Consider the following 15,753-nt stretch of genomic DNA (forward strand, 5'->3'; position numbering starts at 1 on the left):
AGGCTTTCATCGAAGCTCTGCTGGTCCATTCTGCTACACATCCATGGGGATGTTACTTCAATAGGAAGGTGGAGGTTGTTCGGGGATTTCCATTGCTGCTCCCATGGGGTCAGGGATTAAGCTCTCAGACCATTTCACAGTCAGTATTCCATTTTATTCCAGACAGACAAAAAGGAGATGCGCAACAATTATCTGAAATCTCAGCGCTTTAAGGTGTGTGCCAGGGATCTTGGGAGGTGGTCTCTGGGCTCCCTGGGTGCTTTGGGGCCGATGTGACGTGGTTCCCGCCAGGACCAGCACGGGCTGGAGCTCGTTGGTAGGATGCCTCCTGCCCTAATTGTAGCCCCTCCAGGGGCATTCTGACCTCACCTTTCCATTGAAGGTGGAGACCCCTGCCACTCACCCCATCCCACAACCCTGGGAGTTATATACTGTTTTATGCACTGTGGTGTCCTGCTGGGATTTCAGATGGACATGCTCTGCCTCTTGCCCTTGGACTTTCTCTACTTGAAATTCGGTGTGAATCCCCTCCTGCGCTTGCCCCGCTGTTTGAAGGTAAGACTATCCAAGGCCTTTAGCTCCTCCGTGCTCTGCACCTGCAGTGGCATCTTAATGTCTGGCCTGAGCAGCACTGGGGAGCAGGAGGCATCTGGGAAGGGTGGCCCCGAGGGGAGATGGGAAATTCCTTACAATTGTTAGTGCTTCTTAGTTGTGCTGTGTGTTAGATATTGTTCTGGAGGCTTTACAAGTGCCTGCTCCTCAACAGCATGAGATGAGTCTTGTTAGTACCAGAATTTCACAAATGAGATGCCTGAGGCACAGAGAGGTTAAGTAACTTGCCCAAGGTCACACAGGTAGGAAGGAGTAGAGTCTGGATTTGAACCCAGGCAGCCTGTTTCCACTGTCTATGCTTTCAGTTGCTATAGAGATTCAACAGAGAGACTTCTGCTTTATGATGGTCTTCATCTAAAAGATGGAGAAACAGAGGCTTGGAAAGCTTGGGTGACTTGCCCAAGGTCACAGGAGCCAGGAAGTGCCCAGGATGGATTTGAACATGCAGCCCGACACCTGTTTCATCATTAGTTGTTGTCATTACAGTGTCACTACAACCATTCCTCCTGTCACCGGGGCAGAGCCAATGTCTCAGTGAGGGTGACACAGTGTAGAGTGGAGACCTGGCAACATCCTTTAATATGACCAGAGTGGACAGCTAGTCAGAGCACTCAGTATCCCACAAATGGATTTTTCTGGCAGACCAAGTAAATTCATCTTTCTCCTTACATAATACCTGATGCTTCTTCCCCAAAATGGTAATGAGGGAATTTACAAAAGAGGCAAACGCAATAACCTTAATAACTTGGAGAAATAGGGCAGAGAAAAGCTGGAAGAATGCAAGTACCTCGATGAAAAGCAAACATATCTGGAATTGAGCATGAAAGCTGCTTCTGAGCTTCCTGGCTGCCCAGAGGAAGAGGGAAACTGGAAGTGGCACCAGTCTTATTTGACACGTGCCAGCCTTCCAGGGGCGGCAGAGGTTGCTTTACAGCCATACATCAGAGTGAAGAGGGTTAGATCCACAGCCCAAGTTTTACCCCAAATACAGAGGCTGGATCCATATCTTGGTCCCCGTGGTAGTAGTGAACATAACTCAAGCACCTAACATCTAGCAGGACTCAGAGGATGCAACTCTTTGGGTCCACGGTGAGGATCCAAGTCCGTGGTCCTTCATCCAATGCAAACTCCAGATGGGAATTAGAATGAACACCGGGGTGATAGCTAGCATGGCCCACAGGGAATCTTCATCAGTGTTATTTTCAAAGGTCAAACAACATGTGTGCAGAGATCTAGAGGCAAGTGTAACATTGTGGAAAGAGCTTGCAGTTTTGAGTGTGATCTGGCTTCGAACCCTGGCTCTGTCACTTACCAGCTGTGTGTTTTGGGCAAGTTCCTGAACTCCCCTGAGTGCCAGTTTCCTCTCTGTAAAAGGAGAAGGATAATATATGTAAATAAGTGCTAAGGTAAAGTGTATAAAGTGCGGTCATACAAGGGGCTCAGTAATGGGCAGTTATCTTACACTTTATTATTATAAATAAGCCTTTCGAGGAGATCAGCGAGCAGCTGTTTCTTTATATAATTGTTGTCTTTATAAGTAAACCTTGAAAACAGGGTCCTTAACCTGGGATGCATGTACCTTAAAAGTTTCATGATAGGATTTGGAAGGTCTAGGAGTCCCCTGAAGTTATACACAAACTGTGACAACATGATTATATGTAATTTCCAAGGAAGAGGGGCCTCAAAGGGCTAAGGACCACTGATTTTGAATGTTCACTCTCCAACCCCCCCCCACCGGGGGTCTGCAGAAAGAACCCTCAGTCTTGGCAGCTGTGGGGAATGGTCTGGGAGGTGAGGGCAGCGGGCCACCCCTGATGCCTTGCTCTTTCTCCCAGTACGTGGCCTTCTTCGAGTTTAACGACCGCCTGGAATCCATCCTCAGCAAAGCCTACATTTACAGGTGAGACCCCTATACACACACACACACACACACACACACACACACACACACATGCACGCACACACATGCCCCAGGACATTTGCAGCAAGAACGGAGCAAGGCATTCTCTACCCCCATCACTTCCCCTTTCGGGCTCCCCAGGCCCCCTCGCCACTGCCACTCACCGGAAGCCAGGCCTCTTCCTGGCCCTTCTGCGAAGGGATGTTTGTTTTTTAGAGAACCAGGAATGTCCCGTTTCCCCCAATTGTGAGGAGGGCTCACGTAGGTTGACATGCACGGCTCCCCTGCATTTCCAGGGAGCTGGGCCTCAATTTAGTCTCAGCTCAGGAAACTGACCCCCCTAACCGCTCAAACACGGGGGTAGTGGCTGTATGGACACAGTGGGCCATCTTCAGATGTCCAAGCTTGGGACCCAGGACCCGCCAGGCCACGCTCGGGGACAGGGCTCCTCTCCCCATCTCTCATGGGGCAGCGCTTCTCTGTATGCATCTGTCCCTTCTTTGCCCCCCGCCCCGATGCATCCCCCACTCAGCTCCTCCACTTCCCTGGAATTGTCTGCACATGTAGCTCTGTGCCTATTCCAGCCCCCGGTCTTGAGAACTCTCTGTTCAAGTATCACCATTCGTAACCAGCACAGTCTCAATAGAGCAGCCAGTTGGCCCAGTCCAGCCACTGGTTCCCATCGGTCAAGTGTCCATCGCACCAGACAGCTGGGTAGGGCCGTGCAGCTCCGACAGGGAGGTCTCTGAGGTGGGCTCTGGGAAAGGTGAAGACTAGCTTGTTCCCTGCAGTTCTGACCCCTGGGGTGATATGTCATTGCCGCCCTTTCTGCTACTGTGTTCATGCCTTTCCTTCTTTTGCAGGGTTATCAGGACCACAGCCTACCTGCTCTACACTTTACATGTGAACTCATGTCTGTATTACTGGGCTTCAGCCCATGAGGGCCTTGGCTCCACTCACTGGGTTTACGATGGCGTGGGAAACAGGTGAGCCGCAGTCTTCCTCCTGTGTCTTAATAATTCACGGTACCAAGACTCCCAGAAAGGAGTCCCACTGCCGCCATGTTGCCGAGGCCACCTTGCTCCCAAAGAATCATTGTCATGATAAGGTTCAAGGGCCAAGTCTCCACGTCCTCACTAATCTAACATTTTCTGAGCACCTGCCACGTGCCAGGCAAAAGGGGGCAGACATGAACAAGACCTGCTAGAAAGATCCTTTCAGCATCCCAAAGTCTACTGAGTTGGCCAATTCACAGCGCGTGCGTGTCCACTCCTCCACCCTGCGGGCACGGCTGTGTGGGAAGAAGTCCAGGGAATACAGCTTAACATGCTCCCTGGGCATTGCTAGCCGTGGAGGAGCTGGCGAACAAGGAGGAATCTACTTGCCAGTCCAGAGAGCTGCCACACATAGAGGTCCATGCTCAAATGTTGATGATGGCGACACTGATAGTAATAATAATAATAGCAAGCATTGGAGAAGGCTTATACAGACCAGCCCTGTTCTAAGCACTTCACATAGTATCTCACTTAATCCTCCCAACAATCACACAAGGCAGGAACCATCAGCATCCCCATTTTACAGATGAGGTAACAGACGTGAAGTGACTTCCCCAGGTCACACAGAGAGCTGGGATTTGAACCCAGACAGCATGACGACAGAGTCTTAACTGTGGTACCATCTGCCCGGTGCCCTGGGTGGGGGGAGGGGGGCGTGGGACGGTCAATTCTGAAAGGTTAAGTTTGAGCTTGGCCTGGGTAGGTGGAGGGAAGGAGCAGAGAATCCCGGGGGGAGGGAACAGCAGGAAGAAAGGTGTGGCGTTGCGAAATAGTGGAGTCAAGGAGCCAGTGGTCCTCTGTCGCTGGAGTGGGCAGGGTGTGTGGAAGGATCCAGAGAGGGAGGCGGGGCCGGGTTGCCGAGCAGCCTCCCACCTGAGCCAATCCCGAAGCCACTGGCTGCCGAGTTCAGTACTTGAAGTGCAAGGGCCACTGAGATACGCTGCAGCTGTAGAGAACACACAGGTTTTGGATTAGTCTCTTATTACTAATTTTTAAAATATTGGTTACATGTGCATATGATATTAATTTTGATATTTTGGGTTAACTGAAATACATTATTGAAATTAATTTTTTTACTTTTCAAAAATGTGGTTGCTCAAAATTTTAAATTACATATGTGGATCACATCATATTTTTATTGGATAGAGCTGCCCTAGGCAAAACCAGCAAAAGTCTCTTTTTTACTGTTCATATACATATATATATTCTGATTATAAAAGAAAGATCAGGAACATACTCCATTTCTTTGAGTCTAAGATGCAGTTAATTATGATACATTATTGAGTCAATATAGCTTTTTGGGAAAAAAAGGAAATATTACACTAAACGTATACATGGATAATAAGATAATCTTTATTTTAGAAATGTGAAAATGTGAAAAGAATTGTCACCAACAAAGAAATAGAATAACATAATATTGTGCATATTTTCCCATCAGTAAATTTTTTAAAACCATGATACCAATGCCCCACCACACAGAGATACCACCAATTATTTAGCCATTTCCTTCCTTGTCATTGGCTATTTAAGTTATCTCGAGTTTTTTCATGATGACATGTGATGCTGCAGAGAGTGTCTGTGTTTAGGAATCTTTGTCTTCTGGTCTGACAGTTTCCTCATAATAAATTCCTACAGAGGGATGGCAGGGCCAAGGGTATGAACATTTTATGAAGTGTTTAAAAAATTATTCTTATTTTTATTAATAGACTATTTTTTTAGAGCAGTTTTAGGTTTACAGAAAAGTGGATTGGAAAGTACAGAGAGTTCCCGTATGCCACCTCATTTCTGAGGCTTGGTTGGTTATTGAAAGCTGCATTTACACTCTCACCACTTGCCTTTCAAAGCCTTTTAAGCAGGAGAATGACAGGACCCGGGGGGATCCCAGAAAGATGATTTTCCCAATGGTGGCTGATGGGAGGATGGATGGGGAGGACAGGCAGGAAGCAGACAGATGAACTGGTTAGGGGTTAGGGACCTGTCCGTGAGGGCAAAAAAAAGGTCAAGAGAGGGTTTGTGTGATAAGGAGGATGGAAGGCAGAGTGGGAAGGAGACAGAAGCACTTAGGGTCAAGGTCAGGGATGAGCCTGGAGATTCAGAGCACAGGCTTTAGCAACAGGAATCCGGAGGTCACTCCTGGCGCTGCCACCTGCTAGCAATGGGCAGGTCACTTCGTTTCTCTGAGCCTCAGTTTCCTGATCTGCCCAATGGGGCTGATAATAGGAGCTCCACACCTTGAAGAGGTAACTGTGAGGATTAGGTGCATCTGAGTCACTGGTCCCGTGCCAGGCCGTAGCCGGCACTCGGTCAGCTGTGGTGACAGAGAGGCGGAGGAGGAGTTCAGGCCCAGGGGGTCAGTGAGTCCCCTCAGGCAGGCCCTGCCTCGCCCTGGGCTGTGCCCACTAGTGACACAAAATGCTCTCAGTCCAGCTGTCAACACTTTCACCTCCTCCACGTGCTTGTTTCCAGTTGGCGCTAGAACAGGCCACTTGTGTCCAAGGTGGCTTCTCTGTAGAGTGATTGTTGGTCCAGAAAGTCCCTTCTCAGTACAGATGCCCCAACCTTGGCCCCAGTGGCCACAGCTGTCGCCCTCTGCGACGGGCCTGTGGCCTGAGGGGAGCTCACCTAGAGAGTCACAGGGTCCAGGGCAACCAGGCAGGCGGGGGGGGGTGGGGGGGAAATCCTGCCATCTGCTCTGGGGTGGAGTGGGTCGGGGATGGGGCTAAGGGCCCAGCACGCCTACATCACCACTGGCCCCGCTCCCTCTTCCCCGCGGCTGAACCCACCCACAGCCCTGCTCCTGAGCCCATGACTAGACCATTCATTCACTCATTCATTCATTCATTCATTCATCCCCTCACAAGGGGGCAGAGGGAGGACTCGAAGACATTCTGTGCAAAGGGGAGAACAGAAGCTATTCATTGAATCTTGCTCTGTGGCCTCGGGTAAGGCCCTTACCCTTTCTGAGACTCAATTTTCTCATCTATAAAATGGGGGTAGGATTACACTCAGATTTCTCGTGAGGAATAAATAAACTAAAGTATGTAACATGTCCAGCCTGTGCCTGGACAGGAGTCAGTGACCTCACTTCCTAGCTATGGCCATTCTTATGGGGAAGCCGGCACACCAGGAAAGGGCTCCTAACCTGGGGTCCAGAGATTTAAGGGGGTCACAACCACCCCTTGAAATTGGAACTAAATTTTGGGAGCATGCTGGCTTTTCTAAGGAGAAGCTTCCTAATAACTTTTGTTAGCTTTTCAAAGGGGTTTGTGTCCCAACAGTCTAAGAACCCACGTCCTGGAGCTGGGCCTGGCACCCATCACGGGTAGGCCTGGGAGGAATGGCAGGCAGGGCAGGGGAGGACAGGGCCAACCATCCGGGACTTCCCTCTGCAGGGCCCTGGGGAGTTCTCGCTGCTCCGCAGTGGAGGGGCACACTTTTCTGGCAGCATTACCCTTTTCCAAATGGAATCCTGTAGGGAACCCCAGGATATGCAAAAGCACAAGTAGTGAAGGAGAATTCCTCTAGAAATCCAACATCATCCATAATAATAACTTTCAAAATAGTGACCATTTCTTGAGTACCTGCTATAGGCCAGGGAGCTTAAGGACCTAAGTTCCTATATATTAATATTTGGTTTCTTCATCCTGCTCTGCTTTGGCCTGGTCTGGGGCAGCATGCAGGGGTCCCCACAGACCCAGTGGCATGGAAGACTTGGGAAGCCCCTAAGATGTGCCATCCATGCCAGTGGCTGACCTCTCCAGCCAGTAAGGGTTTAGGGGAAAGCAGGAGCTGTGTGGATATCACTCATCTTCTATTGGTGGCCCAGTGGCACCCAGAGCCCAGGCAGTGCCCAGGCAGCGCCCAGCTCAGTCCTCCTAAAGGCTGCTTAGCACGCCCTCTGGTGGCCAGGACTGGTATGATGGGGATTGACAGGGCAGGCCTGTCTCATGATTCTGAGATTTTTCTTGCACCAGGTGGTAATGAGGGGGTCAGGAGGCCCAGAGCCCTGCCCCAGGCCTCGCAGCTATTCAGAGGTAGAGCCCCCCACTGCCCCAACTCCCCAGCAACCTCTGCTTCCCCACCGCCCAGTGCTCATTGCACGTTGACTTGCCTGTCCCCACTAGACAGTGAACTTCTTGAGGACATAGGTGAGTCTATTGTTCCCCACTGCCGGCACCAGTGACAGTGAAGGCTCTGATAGCTGACATTTACTGAGAGCCCACCATGTGCCAGGCGCTCTTTTGCACCTCATGTCACCTTCATGATCGCCCTGTGAAGGATGCTCTATTGCCATGTCCCTTTCAGGGGAAGGACACTGAGGCTTGGCTAGATGAGTAACTTGTCCAGGTTATGCAGCTAGAAAGTGGCAGAGCTGGGTTTGAGCCCAGGCGGTCCAGCTCCAGAGCCCATGCTCTAAGCATGGTGCTGCATATATAGCTGGTGAACAGAGCCCAGGGGAGGACAAATGTGGGGTCATTCCTGGACCAGATGATTGGCCAACTGGATGATGTTCTCCATTTCCCAGTAGAGCAGGGACCCTGGAAACATGGGTGTATCAGGACACTGGAGCCAGGGCAGGCCCTGGGCAATTCCTGTGCCCTGGTGGGAGGACAGGAAGCACAGGAAAGCCTGCCCTGGGGTTAGGCCCTGCTGACCTCAGCCTTGCTGACCCCTGGGAGGGCACGGTCTGAAGGTATGAACATAAGCACCTTGGTAACTAAATCCCTTTAAATAGCTATAAAGATTTTAGTTCTGTATTGTTTAAGATATTGTAAAAGCTTGGGTTTATTTTTGTAGGACTTAATGGCTAAGAATTAGAACATAGCAATGGGGCTGCTCTGTTGGAGTAATGTACACTTGTAATTATAAACAAACATGCAAAACTTTAAAACTCAAAAAAAGAAAAAAAAGGGAGGGACTCTCACTGCTTTGTGATAATTAGACAAGTGCGGGCATTTCCTATGCCTTTTACCACACAGTAGGGCCCCATCACCCATACCTCCCTTTCCGATGATCCATGAGCTTGTGTCAAAGGCTTACTGATGGTGGGTGCCAGCTCAGAGAAGCAGATGACATCTGGTTTCCAGTCTGAGCTCTGGAACTTGCCAGCTGGTGACCATGGGTGTTCCCTTTCCCTCTGCGGCCCTCAATTTCACTATCTGGTCAGTGGACAGGCAAGGGGGAGGGTCAGAAAAGGGGATCCTCCAGATATCTTCCACTTTTGAGCTTGTGCTTGAACCTCATGATGGGATAGCAAAGGAAAGACTGTGGACATTGAAAACATATTGAGGGAAACTGAGGGATCCGAGGCATCAGGAGCCGGAAAACCCTGGTTTATCCTCCTGCCAAGTCTTCTAAGCAATTTCCGGAAGCCTCAGTTTCCACATCTGTAAATGGGGATGACAACATGTCTCTGCAGGGTCGGGGCAGAGCCACAACAAAACCACACAGCACCTGTGAACATGCTCTACAAGCGGCAGAGGGCTCTGAAGTTGGGAGAGGGTTTTTTCTTTTTCCTTTTTTTTTTTCGGTTTTGTTTTGTTTGTTTGCACTTATGAGCTGTAAAGCTTTTTCTCTTTTGTACAGTGTACACGTATCCAAGCCAGGCTGCCCAGGATCGACAGGGCGGGGCCTGTGATGACTGAGGTTCCCTTCCTCTTCTCTCCCTAGTTACATTCGCTGTTACTACTGGGCTGTGAAGACCCTCATCACCATCGGCGGCCTGCCCGACCCCAAGACGCTCTTTGAAATTGCCTTCCAGGGTCTGAACTATTTCACAGGTGTCTTCGCTTTCTCCGTGATGATCGGACAGGTAGCTGGGTCCCTAGTCTGTTCCAAACCACCTGCCTGCAGGGCCCTTTGCCCTCTTGCTGCTGCCAGAAGCATCACCATCTGTGCCCGTTCCTTTCAGACTAAGCCCAGGAAACAGCACTGGGCCGAGAGTTAGGAGCCTGGAGCTCTGGGACCCGCTGAGTGAAGGGGTGGTGATGGAGGTGTAGGTCCCATTTCCTCTCTGAGGTTGCTTCCCATTTGAAATGTCAGTCCTTTGGGATAGCTGGGGAGCAGGGCTGAATGGCTTTCTGCAGGGGCTGAGGATTCGGGCTGTTCCCTTGGAGAGAAGCCCCCGGAGGATTCTAATGTGCTGGGGGTGCGGCTCATATTGTAGTCAGTGCCTGAGGCAACCACCAGGGATCCTCAGAGTTACCTTTGAGGGGCTCTGCTCCAAGCAGCAGCACCCCTGGTTCATATTTCCTCAGGGGGCGGGAGGCTGGCGCGTGGTGTCAAAGTGACCTCTGGCACCAAGGGGCCACGTTGTACCAGAACCAGCCCAGCCCAGGGAGGCCTTCCCTCCTTGTGTGGCCCCAGAGACCTGAGGTGGGCCAGCAGCCTCGCTCCTCCACATCCAGCATCGTTGGAAAACCTGTGTGTGGACATGGGATTCCCTCCCTCCTGATCTCCCCCCAGCCCCGCAGGCACGTACCCATGGCCTGTGTTAAGTACATGTGCCCACAACACACGTCCCCAGAGCCCGGCCCCGCTCTGACCCAGCGGCTCCCCTGACCACCCTCCTTACCCCCAGATGAGAGACGTGGTGGGGGCCGCTACGGCGGGAAAGACCTACTACCGCAACTGTATGGACAGCACAGTGAAGTACATGAACTTCTACAAGATCCCCAGGTCCGTGCAGAACCGGGTCAAGACCTGGTATGAGTACACCTGGCACTCCCAAGGCATGCTGGGTAAGACCACGCCCCCTCCCCACGCCCCTCCCCGCCCCAACCCAGCTGTCACCAGCTCCCCCACCCCCGCCCGACCCGGTGCCCTGCCTTCCTGGACCGTGGCCTCATCCCGTGTCCCTGAGGGCCCGAGCATGGGGGCCTCTCTTGGCCCCGACATTTCAGTGAGAGCGGCCTGGGGAGGCCTTGGGCGGTGCCCAAGTTAAGCCATCAGGAGACCCCTGAAGACTTGAAGGGCTTGTCTTCCGAATGCCGTCCCCCACCTTGAAATGCATCTCCATTTGAAGATGGAAGTACAGTTGGAACCAGGAGGGAAGGAAGACTCTGTCTCTGCTTCTCTCTCCTCTCTTCCTCTTCATACACATCCATACATGTAATACATATTTTGTAAATTTTTAAAAATTCTTTTTCAGATTATTTTCCATTAGAGTTTATTACAATATATTTTTTTTTAATTTTTTGATGTTATACTTTGCTTCTGAAATTGGCTAAAAAAATGCATTTTCATTCACTGCTCTTTCTGCTTTCTTGTCAATGATGAGGTGTGCTCAGTTATTCTTGCAAAGTAGGAGAATCTTACCTGTAAACTGTTTCCAAATGTAGTGAAGTTTTCACAGATTCTAAATGGAATCCTTAGTGAAATTTGAATAGGTTAGTTACATGTTAATTGACTTTAATTTTTTCCTGTTTCCTTTTTATTTTGGGGAGCTAGTAATTTTGTTTTCAGAGCCTAGACATCGTTTTGGAGGGCTCTGAAAAGCTTATGGACCACTGGCACTGTGCCTAGAGTCTCCCAAGGCCCTCAGCAAAATGAAAGGGCCCCCCACTGCTTCTGTGGGGTTCACTCTGGTCTCAAAGAAGCCACACTTGAGGCCCACGGTCTCCTGAGTTGGGAGTGTTGGCAAGTCTGTGGACAAAGCACATGACTACAGTTTCCAAGGCATGTTCATTTCCACTGCCTCATTCTGTTCTAGTGACAGCCTTGTGACTTTTCACAGGGGCACATGTTAAGGACCAGAGAGGGCTCTGACTTGCCCAGGGTTGCACAGACCCAGCACTTGAGCCCTAAGCTAATTGTGGTGCAGTGGACAGAGCACGGGGCTGGGGCCCTGTGGTACATTTCTGTCTCCAGTTACCGACCTTCACTCTGTGCCAGGCTCTCAGCTGCACACCATAGACCCCATGGTGGGCAGACATACTGCTCTCCCAGGATAGGTTCTGAAGTCACAGGGCCTGTGTGTGGTCCTGATTCCATTCCCCTGGGCTGCATGGACATGGGCAAGTCACTGCCCTCTGGAGTCTCCCTGTCCTTGTCTGTAAAGTGGGTTATAGTGGGCACCTCTTGAGCTGCTGGGAGGATTTAATGAAATCATCTTGGTAAAGCACTCTGTAAAACTGCCTGGCACATAGTAAGTGCTCCATGTACTTTATTTCTTGCTAATGTTGTTCTTATAATGTGAGTGGAGAAGACAGATCATTGGCAATTGCAGTAAAGGGTGTGATATGTGCTATGGCACAGGGACTGATAACATAATAGCTAGGTGGGAGGATGTCAAGGGAAGGCTTCCTGGAGGAGGTGACATGAGTGCTGGGTTCTGCAGAATGAGTAGGGTTAGGCAGGCAGGTGAAGGGGGTTGTTCCCAGCAGAGGGAACGGCTTTGGCAAAGGCCTGGAGGCAGAGAGGATACCCTCCCAATCTAGAGTGGTTCCAGGTGGTAGAGGAATGGTGTGCCTGGGGTCCCCGCCAGTGTGGTGTAAACGGGCCCTGTGTGTGTGAAGGAGGGTTCCCGCTGTGCCTCTGAACCTTGCAGGGTCTCATTTGCAGACGAGTCAGAGCTGATGGTGCAGCTTCCAGACAAGATGCGGATGGACCTCGCCATCGATGTGAACTATGACATCGTCAGCAAAGTGGCACTCTTCCAGGTATGGCCCGCCCAGTGTCCCCACCCTCAGGACTCTGGAAGGTCCAGAGCCCACACCTTCCTCTAAACGGCTCCTTTCCCCTCCTCTCGGGGCCAGGGCTGTGACCGGCAGATGATCTTCGACATGCTGAAGAGGCTTCGCTCTGTTGTCTACCTGCCCAACGACTACGTGTGCAAGAAGGTGAGTGGCCCAGGGCAGCCTCAAGGCGGTCTGGGATTCACAGCCACCGCCTGTCGCAGCTGGGCTGGAGTGGGGGCCTATGAAGGCATAACGGGGAGAGCGGAATTGCCAGGAGGGGAGGAGTGTGGTGAGCTGACCCCAGGGCTCCTGGCTTCTTTGGCACAAGGAGGCTCTGTCCAGCTCTAGGCACTGAACTCAGATGTGCCTCAGGCCTTGCTCCCTCTTCATGGGACCATGGGGGCCAGGACGAGGAGCCCCACTTTATAGAAGAGGAAAGTGAGGAGCGTAAAGAGGGGCAGGGTCTTGACTGTGTAGATGGACCTGCTTCCAGGGTCTTGGTCTTCCTGTCAGGAAAATGGAGCTGGAGGAGGGGTAAGATAGGTCAGAGGTTGCAAACAAATGGTCCTTGCATAGGAGCCAGACCACAGATGTTTCATGGGTTTTTTTTTTTCTTTTTTTTGGCCTAATCTAAAAATAAAATTTTGAATTAGTCTCCAACCTTTAAAAATTGGAAGGTTTCGGGAATTCCCTGGAGGTCCAGTGGTTAGGACTTGGTGCTTTCACTGCCGTGACCTGGGTTCAGTCCTTGGTTAGGGAACTAGGATCCTGCAAACTGCGCAGCATTGCCAAAAAAACCTGGAAGGTTTCACATAAAAATCCAGATTTCCAGCTGAAAACAGAAAATCGGCTAGCATTGAGCCCCACTTTCCCAAATAGCCAGAATCATGTGGAGTGGAGAAGGGGCTGGCCCTGAAGGGGATGTCATCCTCTCCTGATGCCACAGGTCCCACCACTCTCCACTGCCCCACAGGCTCCCTTCTCTCCTTTACATCATCCCCCTGATTCTGGGACACTTTTGGGTTTGAATGCCAGGGCTAGACAGTGTCTAAGGCCCCTTCTGCTCCCATTTTTTGGGATTCAAGGTGAGACCGAGGTCACTTGGTGAGTGAGTGGTTGGGGTGGAGGAGCAGGAAGCAGATTTCAGAGCTGTTAATAAGGCTTAGTGTGTCTACAGGGGTGAAAATATCGCCCAAGAACCCCCTGTGAGACTCAGAAACCCCCAGCCCCAGAAGGGTCCCATTTCCAAGTTGTATGCTGCATAACAGTGAAGTTTCTGGAATGAAAGAGCTGGGGGAATGGGGACAAAGGTATGGCTGAGAATTTAAAGCTGCAGCCTTAGTGGCCAAGAGAAGTTTGGGAACAATAGAATGACTTGTCTGACATTGGAGCCACTTCCTAGCTGTGCAGCCTTGGGGAAGTGGCTGGCCCTCTCTGAGCCTGGCTCTTTTCATGGGTAAGTAGGGATATTGATAGTATCTCCCTCATGGGGTGATTGTGAGAATTGAAGAAGATATGCATACGGAGTTTGGCACCATGGCTGGCACAGAGTCGGTACCATTGCTGTTGCTAATATCCTTGTGGGTGATGTAGACTTTACCTCTGATGAGGAAGAATGAATCAGATTGTTGGGAAGTTTGCCGTGGAAGCTGAAGTGAACACTTGGTGAACATGTGTAAATGGCGCCCTCTGCTGACAGGTCAGGCTCTGTGACAATCTCGCTGAGACAACCCGAGGCCACCCCAGGACCACCCCTGGGCTGGTTAGTGAGATGAGGGTGAGCTCTATAGCCCCCTCACACTTCAGCCCCATGTCAAACTGGACACTGAAACAGGGAAACGAGACTTTCTTCCTTTTTGTTAAGAAGGCCATGCATGTGTGAGATGCCCAGGAAATATTTGTCAAATGAATCAAAAGCATAAGCCAAATCAAAAGCATAAGCCACTTACCAGTCTTTGGTCTCTCTCCCTTTAAACACACCAGGTGTGGCCAATATGTATCAGGCCAGGGCACCGGTCTGTGAAGGCATGAGGATTGGAAGGTCCTGGCAGACTGGGTATTTCTGATTCTAGTCCGAAGCAAACTATTCATTCATTCATTCATTCATTCATTTGGTTTAATTTGTGATTAAGACCATTGTATCAGTCTGCTAGGGCTGCCATAACAAAGTACCACAAATGGAATGGCTTAAATGACAGAACTGTATTGTCTCACAATTCTGGAGGCTAGAAGTCCGAGATCCAAGTGTCAGTGGGGTAGGTTCCTTCTGAGGACCGTGAGCAAAGGGTCTGCTCCAGGCCTCTCTCCTGGCTTGTAGATGACTGCCTTCTCCCTGTGCCTCCTCACATTGTCTTCCCTCTGTGCCTGTCTCTGTGCCCAAATGTCCCTTTATAAGGACACCAGTCCTATTGGAGTAGGGGCTCACCCAACTGCGGTATGATCTCATCTTCTTTTAACTAATTACATCTGTAATGACCCTATTTCCAAATAAGGTTACATTCTGAGGAGCCGGGGGTTAGGATTTCAACATATGAATGGGGGTTCATAACAACCATGAACTCTGGGTTCATGAAACCAGACTGCCTGATTTCAAATCCCGGCTCGGCTTTGCTTAACTTTGTGACCTTGGGCAGAGTTCCTACTGCAGAGGGCTGTTGAGGGCTAAGCAGGCTCAGTCATGTAAAGCACTTAGAGCAGCGCCTGGCACAGAAAAGCGTTAGGTAATGCTGGACATTCGTATTAAAGCTGTTATCATTCCTATTTCAGTTAGCAAATGCCTCCCAAGCTCCTGATAGGATATGGGGGAGGCACAGGTATCAGCTGATTGTATGAACCACTGTGAGCTTTTCCATGCCTCTGGGTCCTCCATGGGTGCGTATAATTGGAAATTTACTGAATACCACTACACCTGGGCCTCGTTATCTAGCATTTTCCATCACACCACTAACTCCCCACCGTAATCCTGCAATCTACAGGTGGGGAGACTGAGACCCCGGAGCGGAAGTGACTATCTCTACACCACGTACCAAGTCGGTAGGAGGGCTCGATCCCAGCCCAGGTTCCTCTGCACTGTGCCACCAGCGCCTGGGCCCAGCCCTGCTGCTTCTGTGGTTGCTTTTGGTGATGACAGAGGGACTCGCCCCCTTCTCTGTTTCAGGGGGAGATAGGCCGGGAGATGTACATCATCCAGGCGGGGCAGGTGCAGGTCTTGGGTGGCCCGGATGGGAAGTCCGTACTGGTGACGCTGAAAGCTGGATCTGTGTTTGGAGAAATAAGGTCAGAACGGGGTGAAACAAGGGGACCTCGGCAAAGGCTGGGGAAGGGGGGGATGGCCAGTGGGTGGGACCACGTCCTCAAGGGCCCTTCGGTGGGTCTGAGGAAACCGCCATGCATGCAGCACTCGCACCTGCCGACATACGCAAGGTGGGCCCAGCTCGCACCCGTGTGAGGCCATCGTGATGCTCCAGGCAGGGGGGAAAATGAAGATGCTAGTGTGATCAAAACTGCA

The 15,753-nt window shown here is 50.9% G+C and overlaps 1 protein-coding gene across 1 annotated transcript in view; it reads left to right on the forward strand.

The window, feature by feature from the left end:
• The window catches only part of CNGB1 (cyclic nucleotide gated channel subunit beta 1), a gene marked incomplete at its 3' end in the record, with an annotated part of 74,017 nt that overhangs the window by 48,498 nt on the left and 9,766 nt on the right, over positions 1-15,753 (forward strand). Inside the window, exons 22-30 of the mRNA XM_082370226.1 lie at positions 163-213; positions 469-555; positions 2,448-2,512; positions 3,376-3,498; positions 9,238-9,379; positions 10,148-10,307; positions 12,130-12,227; positions 12,324-12,407; positions 15,403-15,521. Coding sequence (XP_082226352.1) covers positions 163-213; positions 469-555; positions 2,448-2,512; positions 3,376-3,498; positions 9,238-9,379; positions 10,148-10,307; positions 12,130-12,227; positions 12,324-12,407; positions 15,403-15,521 — 929 coding nt within the window. The remainder of the gene's footprint in view (positions 1-162; positions 214-468; positions 556-2,447; positions 2,513-3,375; positions 3,499-9,237; positions 9,380-10,147; positions 10,308-12,129; positions 12,228-12,323; positions 12,408-15,402; positions 15,522-15,753) is intronic.

The sequence above is a fragment of the Balaenoptera borealis genome (genome assembly GCF_965194805.1).
Source record: "Balaenoptera borealis genome assembly, chromosome: 19".
NCBI classification, from domain to species: Eukaryota; Metazoa; Chordata; class Mammalia; order Artiodactyla; family Balaenopteridae; genus Balaenoptera; species Balaenoptera borealis.